Genomic DNA, 17,485 nt, shown 5'->3' on the forward strand with positions numbered 1-17,485 from the left:
TGTGATAGACTGGCAACCTGTCCAGGGTGTACGCCACCTCTAACCCATTGACAGCTGGAGATAGGTACCAGCACCCCTCGCATCCTCACAAGGGATAGACGTGTTAGAAAATGGATGAATGGATGGAAACACGAATGGATGGAAACACAAATTGTTCCATCCTTTACATGTCACTAATATATATATATATATATATATATATATATATATATATATATATATATATATATATATATATATATATATATATATATATATATATATATATATATATGAATGGATATTCATAGATAGATAGATAGATAGATAGATAGATAGATAGATAGATATTGCAATATAATAATAATAATAATAATAATAATAATAATAATAATAATAATAATAATAATAATAATGCATTTGTAACATGTTGTAACCACGTTGTGAACCCGGGGGCCGGGGTCAGTTGCAACATCTGACTCACAAATACTCATAGATGCAAATTGTGAAAAGTGTACTTTCTTAAATCAGCTTTGCATAGTTCTGGAAGGGTGGATATGATATTTATTGTAAATTATATTTAAAAAAGTTAACAACATGTAATGGGTAGGTGTGTAATAGTGAAGTCACTTTGTTATACTCCAAACAAAACACACTTATTTTCTAATGTTCAGATTTCTACGTAGAAAAAGGTCTGTCATATCAGTCCAATATATTCTTGTGTAACAACAATCCAAAGACAGATGATTATTCTTATTTTTTTTTTTTAAAAAAGCTCCATGTCCCGATATGGAGAAGTGGAAATTAATAAAGAGAAATAATGTAAATCCGCCGCTCCTCGGACAGCTCTGTTCATTGTGCCACCAATGCAATATTATGTTACATTGTTTGATGTAAATGGATCCTCATTTTCCTGGAATAACGGTGAGTTTCCTTCTTCGTGTTTTCATTTCTCACATTTTTTGAATTTGTATGTTCCTCTAATGATTTACCAGGGATGAACAAATCTATGTATTTTTCCCAATCCCAGATACGGGGGATCCTGACTCCTCCTGAGATTTCCTCCCGTGGCCGTACCGTAAAGCGTGCATCGACTTGGCCGCTGAACGTGACAGTTACTATCGCTCCTACGTCATCGGCAATTCCTGAAATGGGAGGAGCCTGAACCGGTAAACTTTTTCAACTTCGCAGCAACTTTCTTCAGCGTCTGTATCAGGCTCCCTACCGCCGCGACATGCGTCGTTCCAGTATCTAGCAATGAGGTAAACAATGTTCTCTTATTTAGCAAAACACTCGGTTAACGTAGAAGCCTCGCTAGAGAGCGCGCGCCTTGGCTTCCGATGTATTCCGACGTATTCGGGGGGGAAGTGAACGCATCTCGGCGAAGCACATTTTACCTGACGTGAGAGGCTGCCGTGACTTTCAGCGTGTTATCTGGCTGTCCCAAAACTTTCGCTTCTCTGCGTGTGAATTTATCCGCTCCCAGCAGAGACAAAGTTGCTGAATGAGAATGTGTTCGTTGTAATTTCCAGAAACTCGAGCTCCAAATAATGTGATGGCCACACCTACGACGTGGTGGCTTCTCCCCGTCTTGCTGGTCACCTCGCCGTGCTGTTGTTGTTCTTCTCCAGGTAGGCTTGTTACGGTTCAACATTTTTACACAACTTGGAGCACCTTATCTATACGGTCTAGCTCCTTGCAAGCAGATGTATCCCGGAAATGAATGCTAGTTTAATCTCAATAATATAAAATTACTTGAGCTGTGATATGTACATCATATTTGTTTTGCTTGCGTTAGGAACTATTATACCACGTGTGTATATATAAAATAAAATAAGAATAAAAACAATGATCATGTTTCTGTGATAATATTGTTTAAACATCCTGAAATTGACTATGATTGGGATTGTTTATTATTTGAAGCATTTTCTCATTGTTGCTCCCATGAGAACAATGAATGCTGCTTTTTTCTCTCCCCCCCAAAAAACAAACAAAAACAAAACAAAAAACGATTGAATGCAATTGTTTTGTCCTATTTTGCTCTATAGTTGCACTCCCCAATGGCGTTACCATTATCAAGCATCCTTTTTGATTATGGATGTGTTATTAGAGCGGGTCCTGGCTGTGTGCAGTGATGGGTAGCCTTAAAAACTAGTGATGAGTTTTAAAATAGTTTTTTTGGTTCCACTTTGATCGTCACCACAGTAAAAGGCAGAAAATATGCGGTGATCGAATTTTAAGTCCATACGGCCTTTAGGTTATGTATAATCTGACCCTTTTTACTCATTTAGTCTCTGAATATGACTTGTTTTTGAAGTGGAAGTGGTCTTAAAGGTGGAAGCCACGCATTCAAACTGTAGCTCCCTGCTTCCTGTTAACGCTGTGGCTGTACTCTGCCTTCTTGTAATGTCTCGTGTGCAGGTATTGAACTGATTACTGCAAAACGAGTGTAGGCTTATGAGAAATGGGTAAAGGTAACAGGCATGTGTTGAATACAGAAAAAAAAAGAAAGAAAGCGTGTGTGTGTGTGTGTGTGTGTGTTCTGGAGACAGCCGGATGAGCATGTGAGTGACTAAGACATCCTTTGTATTGTTTTGTGGTTAAAACTCTTCTCTGTTTTTTTTTTTTTTTGGTTTTGTTTGCTTTAACTTTTCATTTTCTTTGTTTTTACTTATCAGATCAAATCTTGACACCTATGAGCAGTGGGATAGCCTAGGGGTGTCGTTTTCTTTTCCTTTTTGTTTGTGTAGTGAAAATGACAAGGTGTCGTATTTTATTATGTTAGTAACATAGAAAATGTCACAGGTGCTTGGATTTTCTTTTTATTTCTCTGACTCATCACACCCCTACAACACCTCACAATGGTCAAAATATTTGTGTATTATGACTCACAAGGATAGTACCTCCCTCACCTTTTTTTTTAATTTATTTTTTGTTTGTTTGTGAGATTTTTGCCGGCTTTTCAATAAATCATACAGCCTTTTATAATTAATGTTCTGAGTTTTGGCTGGTTACAAAAGTGAAATGGTGGAGTAGTAAAACTAAAACTGGTGAACTTTGCAAACCACGAACATTAACGCTTAATTTCATTGAGCAGTTAACTAGGACGTTCTCATTAGAACAGCACATGGATTGTAGCTGGTGACTAGTTACTTAACGCATACAGACTGAGTAATCAGCTTCTTTTCGTTCAGCCGTATCCTGCGTTCACGGAAAATGTCTCGCTTTGTGTTGTGGCTACAATAAGGCACACTTTTCTTAAAGGCAACACCATTGCAGTATGACCAGTTGGAGCCAGATACTTATGGTGTTGTTTGTGTCTATTGGAAAATGAAATTACTTTTATCCAACACTGTGGAATGGAGTAAAAAGACAAGCTGAGAGTTCCTTTGTTGCCCCGCAATGGGGAAATTCAGGTGTGACAGTGGCAAACACACAGACAGTTACCCACAATTGTTAGCAATGAAAAAGAAGAAAAAATAACAAACCAGTCTAATCTAGAATTTGCTCTAAACAAACACCAAGAGTAGAAGATATAAAAAAAGTAAATACCAGTGAATGAATAATATTGCACAGTGGAAAATTTGTCATTGGGTCTTTTTTTTTTAAATATCAGTCATACTTATTTTCAGAAGAGTCAAAGTATCACAGACTGGGCGTAGATAGCAATTTTCCATGTTTTGCTCATCGTCCTTTGTAGGAAAATATGCCTTAGTAAATGCCACAAACCAGCAGGAGGATCCTTAGAGCCATATTTGTAATAAATAAAGCCCTTTTAACTGTAAACTGTCCCAAATGGGGATCTGAACCGAAGTAATTGGGGGGGGGGGGGGGGGTGGAGGGATTCAAAACCTTTTGAATGTAAAATACAGTTAAATTAAAAAGCCAGTTTCTAGCATTTTTGTTATGGCTTGGCATTTCTATAATCCATAAGAATGCTTTATTTCACAGAAGAATAAACTTGAGAACCCTTGTTTTAAACATAGATAGTAAATTGTTTGTTTTTAGGTTACGACGTAGAAAAAAGAGGAAAGGAAGGAGGAGAGGAAATGGTGTCTGTTACCCTGTAGCAATGGAAAAAATTCATGTGGTCACCCGAGTCCTCAAGAGCCAATATCCTGCAACTTTTCAGTGTTTCTCTGCTTGAATATTTGATTTGTGTGTGTTTGAGTCAATAACTGGGTTCTGTAGAACCTGACTGCAAGCTGAAGAGGTAACACGGTTATTTAATTCAGGTTTGTTGGACCAGAGATGCATGTAAAGGTTGCAAGGCGCCGGCCCTCATGGACTAGAGGCTAATGCTTTGGAGAAGGAAGTGTAAAGAATATGACTCAGCCTTTAAACATTACCTCAGGATTTTTCCATCAATCTTTTTTTTTTTTTCAACAGCTCAATAATAATTCCATGATAGCTGTGAGCTCAGAGTGCACAGAGGTTATATAAGCTTAACACCTTCATTACTGTGCACAGAAAAGCCTGTTCCACATTATTGGTGGGCAGAATCTGGGCTCCCACGGTTAGAAATGACCACAATAAACATTAACAACGGCAAAAAAAAATAATGTTCTCATTCACTTTATTTATAGAGCACCAATTAATTCTCTTTGGATGTCATCTCCTTGCACTTCACAAGACGGGCAGGTCCAATTTATACCAAACTGTATAAAGTCCAGGTTCAGTTCAAACTAGTTTATAATAATCAGATTTGGATCCAAAATATGCTGTTTAGATCAATACAACTTCTTAAACCACACGGTGAGGTTTCTTTGAAAATATAATGGAAAATGGTTAAAAGTTGTTTTTTTTTTTTTTTATAGAAGTGACAATGGAGAAGAACCACTTGTCTTTTTTTGCTATGGTTATTTTTTGTTTAATAATTTCACTTAGGGAAAATCTACGCCAGAATCAGAATGACCGATCATCTTCTTCCAATGTTTGGGGATTGACAGGAAGGAGTTGCAAAAAAAAAAAAAAAAGAAAACAGAAACATTGAGCTGTTATCACAAGATTTGCTGGGGGAAAGGGGGGGGAATGATATTTCAGGAAGAGGAAATGCCCTCTGCTGAGGTGGAGGAATCATGCAACAGGTTTCAGGCATGATCTGGAAAACGTTTTATATTGAGACAGAGGACAACATGTAGGCCTGCACACATTCATAGCTAATGTCAACAGAACCGACGAGTAACACGTCTTTCATTTGATCCCCCCGAGGTGTAACAAAGACAATAACCTGCAGGCCCTTTGTGTCTGGCAGGAAATAAAAAAGTAATCTCTTTGTCTTTTCCCCAGGTCCCCCCGCTCCTCCGTTTAACCTCAAGTGCTACAGACCATGTGATTCGAAGGGCTGTTTAGATATAAAATGTGAATGGGAGCCAAAGCCACACCCTGATATCGCCACTAACTACACCCTCTACTGGAAGCCAGAAAATCAAGAGTAAACACAATTAGCAAATTTCTGCTCGTAATCCCCCCCCCCCCCCCCCCCCCCCCCACAAAGACTAAAATGTCTTTAAACTCAGACTTTTTTTTTCTCTCACGGCTTCTCTTGTTTGTTTTTCTCTTTTTTTTTTTTTCAGGGATGAGCATGTGACAAGTAGCAGTAGCTCAGATGGGTTTATCCGTCGTGAAAACTTTGAGAGCCACGGAGTACTCCGCGTTTGGGTCCAGGCTCGGAACGAGTTTGGTTCCGTTGAATCTCAGGAATTCGTTTTCCATACTCACAACATCAGTAAGTCAACGCTTTGATGCAGGCGACATCAGAATAAAGCAATGTTTCTGATCGGCCGTTTAAACTTGTGACTCGTATCTGAGAGTGTCTCTCTCCTGAACTCACCAGCCAAGCCGGCGCCTCCTACGTTCACATCGAGCCATCACGATCCGTTAGAGATTTATTGGGAGACCATCTGTGGCGGGCTGCAGCTTAGTGTCGGACCCTGCAACGTTAGATATCATACTGAGGATGACCAACGCTGGATTGAGGTCAGACGAACATTGCACATGTTATTCTCTTCTTTATTTATCTTTTTTTTTTTTTTTTATGAATGCTGAAATGTTACCCGTGTTTTCTTCACAGGATGAAGATCATTTCAGTGGAAGCTATGAAATCAGGGAGCCTCAGCCCAACGCGGTCTATGAATTTCAGGTCCGCTGTCAGTGTGACCCAAGCCTGATGAGCGACTGGAGTGCAAGCTACAGAATAAGAAGCGCAGAAGCGGGTGAGTATTGATTATGGGATGGAGTATTTATCGCCACTGGACAAGAAATATAAACACGTTTTGTTGTCCTGTGCATGCCTGTTTATATCTAATGCTACCATTAAAACTTTTAACTTTTATTAAAACCAAACAGTTTGTAGGTTATTTTTTTTTGTTGCTAGAATGTTTTTATAAATCTTTATATAGTTGGAATACCTGTTAACTTTTTTTAAATGGTGCCACATTTGTGAGGTAAAAATATTTGTGGGTTCAGGAGCATTTTCCAAATTCTGGAGGTAGTTATTGATAGAACCCTGCTCTGGGGGGGTACAGTGTTGTCGTTTTGGAGGATATAGTTTGTCCCCTAAGAGGGGCGACATGTGCTTGCCATATGGTGCAGAATCTCATCAAAACTCCTCTTCGCGTGGAGATTGTCTCCAATGGTGAAAAGCCTGGTTTTTCCAGTTAAGGGAGAAGCTGCCAAAATGGTCAATTTTGGTGAGTGCAACCCTTCGTTCCTCAACCCAAAAATGCATTTTTCTTAGCAGAGCAGGAACATGTAAAGGGAAACACTATACCAGCTAAGCAACTTGACCAAACACAAATTGACTTACTGTTTGTGCCCAGTATAAAAAATATCAGGTTGATATGTTTTGACTGAAACATTTCGTTTTTATTGTTCACAGACAAGTTGTGGCAAATTGAGGTTTGCAGTTATGGATAGGATCAGTATTTACCAGTGTTGTAGTCAAGTCACTATGACTCGAGTCCGAGTCCAGGTTCGAGTCTCCAGTGTTCAAGTCCGAGTCAAGTCCAAGTGATTAAAAAAAATCTGAGTCCAGTCCGAATCGAGTCCTTATTGATCCAAGTCGAGTCCAAGTTCCGCACTAAAGTAAGCATAGCCTACATGTTTTTAAACTAAAAAAAAAATCCACACTCCACCACATTGCACTAATAATTTAGATATTAAAATCATACACCAAATAATATTCTAATGACATATTAAAATTATAGCCTAATGATATAAAAAAGTGGAGTCTTTTTCTCAATTTCCAAGTCAGAATGATCTGAATGTAGGAGTCCGAGTCCAAGTTCGAGTCATCAGTGCTCAAGTCCAAGTCAAGTCACGAGTCTCTAAATTTAGCTAATGACTCGGACTCGAGTTCGAGTCTCGGACTCGAGTCCTACAACACTGGTATTTACTGAGCAATACATATGTTTACAAGCGTAAACATATGTATTGCTCTTAACCAGATGTGCAACAAGTTGAAAATTGAGCAAAGTGAGTTACAAGATACAGGCAGGAATTGCATTTCCTAACAATTGTTTATACGCCTTTTACTTCTTTACATTTTGTCTGACTGCAACCAAAATTGTCTCCGTGTTTTATGGGGATTGTATGTGATTGACCAACACAATGTAGCTTTATTTCTGAAGTGGAAGGAGAATGAAAAAGCTTCACAAGTGTGGTGTTGAAATTATGTTTGCACTCGCTGATTCGATACCTTGCAGAATCACTTTTCTCTTCAATTCACACTGTGAGTTAATTGGAGTTTGTATTAGCCAGCTTGGCAGGACCAAAATCTTTTCCCGCACTCTTTGCTCATCCTCCTTAAGCGCAGACAGAGCGCATCACTTAACGTCGGTTTTCCAGACTTGCCATAGGCGAAAATAAAAAATGTCATTAGCAAAATTTACATATTGTGTTTTTTTCCCCCCCCCAAATTCATAATTATGCACTGTTTTGTTTTTTCTCTGCTACATAAAATTGCAATAAAATGCATTGAGGTCTATTACTTTGTTATGAAAAAATGTGTAAAGGTTAAAGGATGAATATTTTAGCACTGTATGCAAATGCGAAAACAGTAGAAAGGTGCAGTTTGTTCAAAAACAGATTAACAGTTGAAACTATTTAGGCTGCTCACCCCTGGGATGCTGAGTAATTAGTCCTTGACGGGCACGTCACTTGAACTATTTGCTGATTTCTTATATTTTAGAAAACAAATAAGTCTAAACACATTATATCCAGTCAGTAAAGATTTTAATAACTTATATTTACACATATCCGTGGGTCATTAGTTTTCGTGTTGCAGGAGATTGCTGATCCCTCATAAAACATCCTTTCCTCAATTTCTGCAATGTGTCAATGCCAAAAAAGTGACTCTGACTGGCATTTAAGCTTTTATGTTGTCTCATAAAGTACATCCTGAACGATTTGCGTGTGCTAAGTGTATAACGTTCCTATTTTATTTGTTTTAATCCCTTCTCTGTGCAGCCCCGGTGGGAGAAGTGGATGCATGGTGGGACTGTGGGCTGCAGCTGCCGACCTTGGACTGTTTTCTGAACTGGAAGGTAAGCAGAAAGGTGACTTTAATGGGCTTCTCTCTACAAATGCATATTCAGGACTCGGTACCATCTCCTCGTGTCTGGCTTGTCCAGAATCTTTCTCTTTCTCAGGCGCGAGGACACATTCTGGGATACGAAGTCACAGTTTTCTACAGTAACGGCACCGTACAGCTGATGAATGTGTCCGCAGACAACCCGAGCAGTTTCTTTTTCTATGAGGATGGGAAATGGCGTCTCACTTCTTCTCTGAAGGATGTGTCATCCGTTAGTCTGTCAGCCTACAATGCTCTCGGTGCTACAAAAGCTTCTCCTCTGCCTATGCCAACACCAGGTATCTGTGTCCTTTCAATCCATTTACTTTCACTTTTGTAAACAGTCAGTTTTTTTTTTTTTTTTTTGTTATAAACTAGAAGCAATCCAGAAATTATCTTAAGATTAGGTATAAGTGCTTTTATATGTTGCATTGTTTCAGAGACACTGCTAACAGAAATTACAGTCGTATTCCATAAATTGGAATATGGGTTCAGATGAAGCCAGTTTCTCAGATTGAAAGCACATTTTGGAAATAAACTTTAAGCAGGTATTAAACATAATGCTTTTTAAGCCCAAATTTCTTTAATCAAAATGTTTTTTATTGGTCTGATGTAATATTCTAAACTTAAATGTTGTTTCTGTTAGCTGTAAGCAGAAAATCATCATAATTAACAGAAATAAAGGTCCAGAAATAAAGGTTTAAAAACATCAGCCTGTTACACATCAGTGTGTAAATAAACCAGGTTTCACTTGGTGAACTGAGTTCCAGAAACAAATTGACATTTTTAATACTCAAAATGATTGAATGTCACTAAATATCAAGTTTAAGATAGAAGTTAAAAGGCGTAGTTAATGTTTCCTAATCTCAGATATGTTTCAGGGCTAATGGCAAGTTTTGTCTCCTGTCAAGGTAAACAAGAAAACGCTCCAACAATTTACCTTGAGATGACCGAAGAAAACCTCACCGTGTCCTGGAACCAGCCCGCTGAGTTCTACGACGGCGTCAAACAGTATGTGGTGCAATACAGAGAGTGTCTACCTGGAAACGGATTTGACTGGATCAGAGTGGACAAAAATCAGACAAGGGCCTTTTTTAAAGGTATGTTCCACTTGCTGCTCCAGTCCATTCAACTTCTTTTGTTGTTGTTTGTTGTGTCTTTTTTTTTTTTTTTTAAAGTTGACTGCAACTTTTTTTTTTGTAGAACTTAAATTTTATTTATGTTAAGACAGAGCAAACACACAGCACACAACGACAGTAATTAACAGTTTTCAGTGTGAAATTTTACCGTAGATTAACCGTCCCAGCATGACATTTTACAATTTCAACATCATAATTGTGGTCTCAGCTTCAACTGTAATTTTTAATGCTTCTTTTACTCCGTGTCTCCATCTACAGGTGCATTTAAGAAGTACACATCATACCAAGTGTCATTGTTTGTAGTGTCAAACTTGAACAAAGTCAGTCAGGTTGCAACAGCCAGAGGATATTCTGCTCAGAGAGGTGTGTGTGCTCATTTATTCTACCTATGAATCGTCTTGTTACTGAAAAGTGCTATATACATAAACTTGCCTTATCTAAATCCCTTGTCTCTGTTTTTCCTGTATTAAAGGTAATATAAATCTTCATCTCTCTTCCCTCAGTTCCCTCCAAAGTGCCTTCATTCAAGGCGTCCCATATTGCTGGCACTAAGGTGACTCTGTCTTGGGAGCCTTTTCCCTGCTCCAATCAGAGTGGGATCATCTTGTACTACCAAATAGGAGTGAACACACAGAAAGGTACAAACTAATCTGACATAATGGTCTGAATTTCAATAGAATGCATAACAGAAAACGTAGGACAAACGTTAAAGGGGACATATGCTTTTCAGTTCTTCCTTTTTCACATTGAAATCGTTAAGTCGTGGTCTATATAAAGCGGAACTGCAATGCTTTGATCTAAATTTCCTCGTTTGTTTATCGCCACGCCCCCTGTTCTGAGCTGTGCCAGAGAGCAACTCGTTTGGAGTTGTCTCTTTAAATCAAAAGGAGGCACTTCACACCCCGCCCCCCTCCAGGTCATTCCACCCCGTTCAGCCATTTTTGGAGTATGCTGGGGGACGGTATAATGAACAACCATACACTTATCCACTTGTAGTTTTGGCCTCCTTGAGGTTGGACTTCAAAATCGCTCCAAGAAAATAAAACAGCGGATTCGCAAAATTGGTTAGCCGGAAGTCCATGACCTTGTTTAGGGTCTCACAGCAAATGCTGTGACGTAGTTGTTCAAATAACAATGAAGAATAGTGAAAACTGAACGGCTAGAAAAATGTGACTCAAACAGAATATAAAGATATCTACGCAGCACCTGGACAGCTAAATGAAAATGTTTATGCACTCCTAGAGACTCCCAAGTAGTCAACAAAATGTGTTTAAGGGCTAAAAAAGTGGATTTTGTATTATATATATATATATATATATATATATATATATATATATATATATATATATATATATATATATATATATATATATATATATATATATATATATATATATAAAGGGCTGTCAATCGCTTAAAAAAATGTATCTAATTAATTACATACTCTGTAATCAATTATTCTAAATTAATCGCATATCATTTTTTGCTGTGAAAGTATTTTAAATATTTAAATTCAAATGATTCAATGAATAATCAGCATTAGGTACATTAAAGTTCAGAAACTCTTATAATCCAGAGAAGACGGCTCACCCGCTACTACCATCTAATGTAGAACAGATTACTAGATCAATGTGTGCTTCTGTGCTTTTTTGTTTCTCTTGTTGTGTCTCTGCTCTGTCTTCTGTAACCCCAGTCGGTCGAGGCAGATGACCGTTCATACTGAGCCCGGTTCTGCCGGAGGTTTTTCCTTCCCGTTAATGGGTGGTTTTTCTTCCCACTGTCGCTTCATGCTTGCTCAGTATGAGGGATTGCAGCAAAGCCATGGACAATGCAGATGACTCTTCCTGTGGCTCTACGGTTCCCCAGGAGTGAATGCTGCTTGTCGGGACTTTGATGCAATCAACTGGTTTCCTTATATAGGACGTTTTTGACCAATCTGTATAATCTGACCCAATCTGTATAATATGATTGAACTTGACTTTGTAAAGTGCCTTGAGATGACATGTTTCATGATTTGGCGCTATATAAATAAAATTGAATTGAATTGAATTGAATTATTCACATTTCATGCCTTCAGACGTTTTAACATGTGTCATTGTGGCATATCAGAATCAGAATCAAGTTTAATCGCCAAGTAGGTTTGCACATACAAGGAATTTGACTTGACATATTTTGACATAGGGTGCAGACAGAAATAAGAATACAATAAAATAAAGTAAAATTGAATAAAATCAATATATATACAGAAGTAATATACATTCAGTAAACTGTGCGTTTAATGTAACGCAGAAGCTTGTAATTCTAAACGGCGGAGAGAGACAGTGTCCAGTGTCACAGGCGGCTCTTGGCCTTGTTCATAAGACCGGTAGCAGATGGGAAAAAGCTGTTCTTGTGGCGTGAGGTTCTGGTCCTGATGGACCGCAGCCTCCTGCCAGATGCATATGCATATGGTGATGGAACGCTCAACAGCAACTCAGGATACGCTGATAGGCCACATATGAAGGATGTTGAAGCCGGAAGCGGCGTCGATCGGCCCTCTCAGCCAAGCGCCGCTCCAGCCTATTGGCCCCCGCAGATGCTGTAACGCATTTTCCCCGCCTGTCCACCGGGCGATTCACACGCAGCCCTCCCCATGACTCACAAAAAACCTGGTGCAGATCGGTCGATGCAGCGAGGAGATACAGCCGTTGGATAATGATAATGCATTTGGCCACCGGACCGGACTAAATTGTTCGGCGGTCCGGAAAATTTATACCGATTCCTGGACGGTGACTACAAACAGAAAAAAAAAACGGCCGATGACGCCATGAACGTCGAGCAGAAGAAAAACATCGACTTACCTTTCTATCAACTCGGCCTGTTTTCCAGTCTTTCTAAGCCCTCGACACTCAATCCATCGTTTGAGCTGAACGTTGGTATGTTGTTCCACAGTTCTACCAGTAAAACGGGCGCCTGGACATCCTCTTGTGAAAGTTTAACAGCTGTAAAGTCGGTCATATCGTTGTATCTGTTGCTCGTGTAATGGCTGGTTGCTACGTGCTCTCTCACACTGTTTGCCCTACCTTAGCGGCAAGGGGCGCTGCTCATGAGATGGTGACATCACGTGCGCGGAACGCAGGCTGCGTTAATTTGTGTTATTTTTTTTCAATCCGTTAGTTTTTCTTAAATTAATTATTCGAAATTAACGCGTTATTTTGACAGCCCTAATATATATATATATATATATATATATATATATATATATATATATATATATATATATATATATATATATATATATATATATATATATATATATATATATATATATATATATATATATATATTAGTGCTGTCAGTTAAACGCGTTATTAACGGCGTTAACGTAAACCCATTTTAACGCCGACAATTTTTTTGTCGCCGTTAATCGCGCGTCAAAACACACCCACCGTTCCCTAATGTTTTTCCCCCCGCCGCGCTCTCTGGACTGTGTTTCTTTTACCCTCGGTGCTTTCCGTAGTTTCAAGAGTGCTAGAAAACTGTAGCAAAACAGACCCGTGCTGCGCTCACTGTTGCCAACAGTGAGCGCAAAGTTTCTTTTACCCTCGGACACATGCGACTTTGGGCTTTTTTCTAAAATCGCTTCTAAATTTCATGAGTCACGGGTTGCGTTTTTTTTGGGCAGGTTTCTGAAAGTGAAATTGCTTATTTGGGCTCTAAAATAAGTGATGAAATAGGGGTTATTATGAGACCTGCCTGCACTACATTTGAGTGTATCCAGCTGAAATCTCCCTCCGCCATAGGAGCCGACAGTAGTAAAGGCAGACAGAGCAACTCTGCCCGTATTTTCTGCAGTTTACGGTGCAATAACCGGTGATAAATGCTGAAAGTAGATTACATGGTGCAGAATACCATGTCTATCTTTGTTTAAGAGGCAAAACAAATATATCGGCATGAAAACAGGTATTTATTTACACATTTGTTTACACACTGTGTAAACATCAGGGTATCCTGATTAGTCATATAGCCATTATAGTCCAGAGTTAACATTTGGCACCAGGATGTTTTCATTCCAATTCTGAAAAGTGCTTGAAAAATAACAAAATAAAAATATTTTTTTGTACAAGCATGTATTTTATTAGTGTCATTTATTGCAAAATTGCATATTAAAATGCCCAAACAGGCTATTACACTTTCAGAAATAAAAGGATAAAATATGCGATTAATACACACCAAACTTTTCAGGGGGTATCACAGATTTAGACACTGAGACATTTTTTTCTGAAGGACAGCAAAGTAGTAAAAACTCTCAAAGCTCAAATACACAAAATCAAACCACAAAACTATTGACCCTACAATTTAGCAGAAAACAGTTGCAAACTGTATAACCCAATTAAACAGAGACATCAATAATAATAACAGCCGTTTTTTTAATTAGTAGCACTGTTATAATACTACAACATAGTGTGTAACAGTAGTAAAGTAATGCATTTTCTTGACTGACCATTTCCCCTTCAACTTAATATTTAGCAACTCAAATTTTATATTTAGTTTGGTGTAATAAAGCCTAAACACAATATTGCTGCAAAGGTAAAGAAAATCTTTTAAGAAATGGAGAAGCTTTTGGAAGTAATATTGGAATATTCCAATGTGGCTGTGTGAGGATTCCAAATTAAGATAAGTGTCGATACCAAAGAGAGAACAAAGTAGGAAAGGAATATATAAAAGAAAATATTTCATAAAAAATGTATATATATGAACACATATGACCTTGTAACAATGTGCTGATTCTTATAAAATAATTAGAAACAGCAAAGTAAATGAGAAAAATGTCGTATAATCATGTCCTGCAGGAGTATGTTAATGTGATGCAATGAGAGAAATTCTTTCTACTTCTCATTTTACTGCCAGAAGAGGTAAAAAACACATGGGTCATATTTTGGGAATGCTCTTTGTCTTTGGACCCATTTTTTTTAACACAGACATACATTGATGTCTCTCTGCGGGTTAATTATCCTACTTATTTTTTTCCAAATCTAAAACCCACGTCTGTTTCTAGTGTACAACGTAAACGCGACCCCAGATCATGGAAGCATGACGTACAAGCTGGATCTAAGTCCGGGTCAGGAGTACACCATCTGGATAAGAGCGGTGACCGTGGCTGGGCCCGGTGAGAAGGCCACCACAACGTTTAAAATTAATCACCACGAAGGCTACGGTATGAACGTCATACGTAAATTGTGACAACTATAGAGAACGTCTGCATATTTCTTGCATCCATCATTTGTTTGTTTTTTCTTTTCAGAGTATTTAATTCCCGTTGTGCTCATTTTGCTGTTGGTGATCGTCATATGCTCTTTTGGTTGGGTAGTATGGTAAGAAAATCATTGCTGCATACTTTGACAACAAATAACAGAGTCTTAATTACCACTGAAGGCACAAAGCAAATATACACACTGTGTCTGCTAAAGTTTTCATAGCCCTTAAAGCCTTTAGGGTATAACTCTGTGGTGTTTGCACATTTTTTTTCCTTTTTGAAACAACAACTTAAGCACTTTCAGAATGAATGAGTAGTTTCTATGATCAACCGTTTCCAAGGCTTGCTCCAGTCTCTGAACAGGATAATGGTCTGGACTTTGACTAGGCCATGCTAACGCAGAGATATGCTCCCTTGTTCGTCTACCTGTAGGTTAGGGAGTGTTGTCCTGCTGAATGGTAAACCTCAAGTCTGTTACAGGCTCCGTTAGATTTTTATTTTATTTTTCCCCCCCATTATTCCCCTGTATTTAGCTCATCCACCTTCCCATCAACTGTAATCAGCTTCCTTGCCCCACGGTGAGGTGGAAAAAGCATCACAGCAGCATGATACTCCCACTACCAAATTTCCCCGTGGGGATCGTTGGTTCTGAAGATGATTTATACTTAGATTTCTTCCCAAAAATTGTGTTTTAAAGACTTCACTATCTTCCATGTGTTTGTCGTGTACCCCATATGGCTTGTAGCAAACCCCAACAGGATGTGCTGTGGCTTTATTTCAACAAAGGCTTTCATCTTGCCACTCACCCATAAAGGACAGATTTATGGAATACAAAACAATTTTAATGGTGCCAGAGTCACTACAGGCCTTTTGGCTGGTTCTGTGATCAACGCCCTCCTTGGTCAGTCTATAAGTTTAGGTGGACGGCCACGATTTAGGTGGTTTGTCGTTGTCCCATACGCTTCAGATGATGGTTTGAACAGAGCTCTGTGAGATGTTCAAAGCTCAGGATATTGTTTTAGAAGCTAGCCACACTTTAGACTTCTCTACAACTTTATCCCGGATGTGTCTGCTGGGTTCATTGTCCTTCACTGCAAAAACGGAAGTTAAATGTTCTTTAAAATTTGTGTTTTTGTCCTAGATTTGAGCATGTAAATCCAATTATCTGCCAATGGAATTAGTTTTATGACCCCTAAAATAAGATAATTAGACATCCTGCTCTTGAAATAAGATGATGATGAGTTGTTCTTATTTTAAGTCCAAAAATCTTATTCCATTGGCAGATCATTTTATTTACCTGCTCAATGTAAGGACAGATACTCTCATTTTAAGAAAATATTACTTATTTTTAGTTCTGTTTTTGCAGTGTTCATGTTGCTGTTTGTTCACTAATGTTCTGTAAGAGGCATTCAGAAAACATAAGGGTTTATACTGAGTTTAAATTCCACACAGGTGGACTCTTACTAATAAGGATTATTAAAAATCAAAATTTCCTTTACACTACACACTTATGCATTACTTTGTGATGGTCGAGCACGTAAAATCACTACGAAGTGCCGTGAACCTCGTCTGAAAAATGAAAAGGTTCAAAGGTTCTGACTACTGTTGTGATGAACTGCCTGGGCTAATTGAAGTATTTATGGTGTGTTTTTTCTTTTCTTTCGTTTTTACTGTCAGTGTTTTCCAAAGAGGCAATAAAATGGGACCACTTGTACCTCAGTGTCTTTACAACAAAGTGCCAGATCCCAGCAACAGCCGAATATTCAAGCAGATGAAGGACCAGGTGAGCTAAAATCTCCAATTAACTGTGACTATCAATTAAAGATGGTTTCATCTATCTGGTATATACTCACAATGCTTATTTTAACATTTTTGCTTACAAAATGCCAAAATGAATACTTTTCTGATCTACCTGTAGATTAACGAGCCTCTGACTTGGATCTGTGGTCCTCTCTATGAACCGTATCCTAAGATCTCCGTTTTGGAAGTTGTGGAAATAGTGCCCAAGGTATTTGACTCCGACGAGATAAAGAAGGAGACTGGCTGTTTCCAGATGGAGTGTCAGGATGATCAAAAGGCGGATCCTGTGACAGAAAAGGTTAATCGCACAGACAGCCGCAGCGGGAGAAAGGAGTACAGTAAGATGGTTGACTCTGATGAAGAGAAGAATGATAGTTGGAGCTCATCAGAGGAAGAACAGTCTACCTCCGGGTATGAAAAGCACTTCATGCCCTCTGCTTCGGAAATAATGGTGGAGTGACTCAGGATTATGGACATTCGTTTTCAGGGTTTGCATGTTTTCCTATTTTTGTATTTTGTTTTTGATGAACGTGTGTTTTGTATATGATGAGGTTTTGTTAAAAAGCTCTTTGTCACCGCAGGAAAGACTCAAGACAAACAGCTCCAGCTTTTCTGATTTGTGACCTCCACCTTTTTATGTTGTTTCTTCTGATGTTTTCATGTTATAAATCTGATTACATAAAAAAAGTCCCTTTTGATGGGTACCTCTTCCTATTTTCTGGATCCTCCTTTCTTTCACTGAATTTGATTAGGAGAATG

General features: G+C 38.5%; 1 protein-coding gene across 1 annotated transcript; it reads left to right on the top strand.

Annotated features, from left to right (window-relative positions):
• The first annotated feature begins 1,129 nt into the window (after positions 1-1,129).
• Positions 1,130-17,440, top strand: il12rb2l (interleukin 12 receptor, beta 2a, like). The gene is made up of 15 exons (XM_012855969.3): positions 1,130-1,241; positions 1,512-1,610; positions 5,269-5,413; positions 5,556-5,707; positions 5,816-5,958; positions 6,053-6,194; positions 8,449-8,525; positions 8,613-8,850; positions 9,463-9,651; positions 9,949-10,053; positions 10,194-10,328; positions 14,729-14,887; positions 14,975-15,044; positions 16,604-16,709; positions 16,845-17,440. Exons 2-15 carry the CDS (start codon positions 1,535-1,537, stop codon positions 17,184-17,186), a joined length of 2,079 nt encoding a protein of 692 aa, XP_012711423.2. The 5' UTR covers positions 1,130-1,241; positions 1,512-1,534; the 3' UTR covers positions 17,187-17,440.
• Positions 17,441-17,485: the final 45 nt, after the last annotated feature.

Source organism: Fundulus heteroclitus, chromosome 16 (assembly GCF_011125445.2).
Source record: "Fundulus heteroclitus isolate FHET01 chromosome 16, MU-UCD_Fhet_4.1, whole genome shotgun sequence".
NCBI classification, from domain to species: domain Eukaryota; kingdom Metazoa; phylum Chordata; class Actinopteri; order Cyprinodontiformes; family Fundulidae; genus Fundulus; species Fundulus heteroclitus.

Excerpts from the sequence above, each read along its gene's own strand:
- il12rb2l (XM_012855969.3), top strand. The coding sequence starts at position 1,535 with ATGGCCACACCTACGACGTGGTGGCTTCTCCCCGTCTTGCTGGTCACC. Across the intron at positions 8,851-9,462 it reads TCTGCCTATGCCAACACCAG|GTAAACAAGAAAACGCTCCA; the intron begins GTATCTGTGTCC and ends TCTCCTGTCAAG. Across the intron at positions 14,888-14,974 it reads TAATCACCACGAAGGCTACG|AGTATTTAATTCCCGTTGTG; the intron begins GTATGAACGTCA and ends TTTTCTTTTCAG.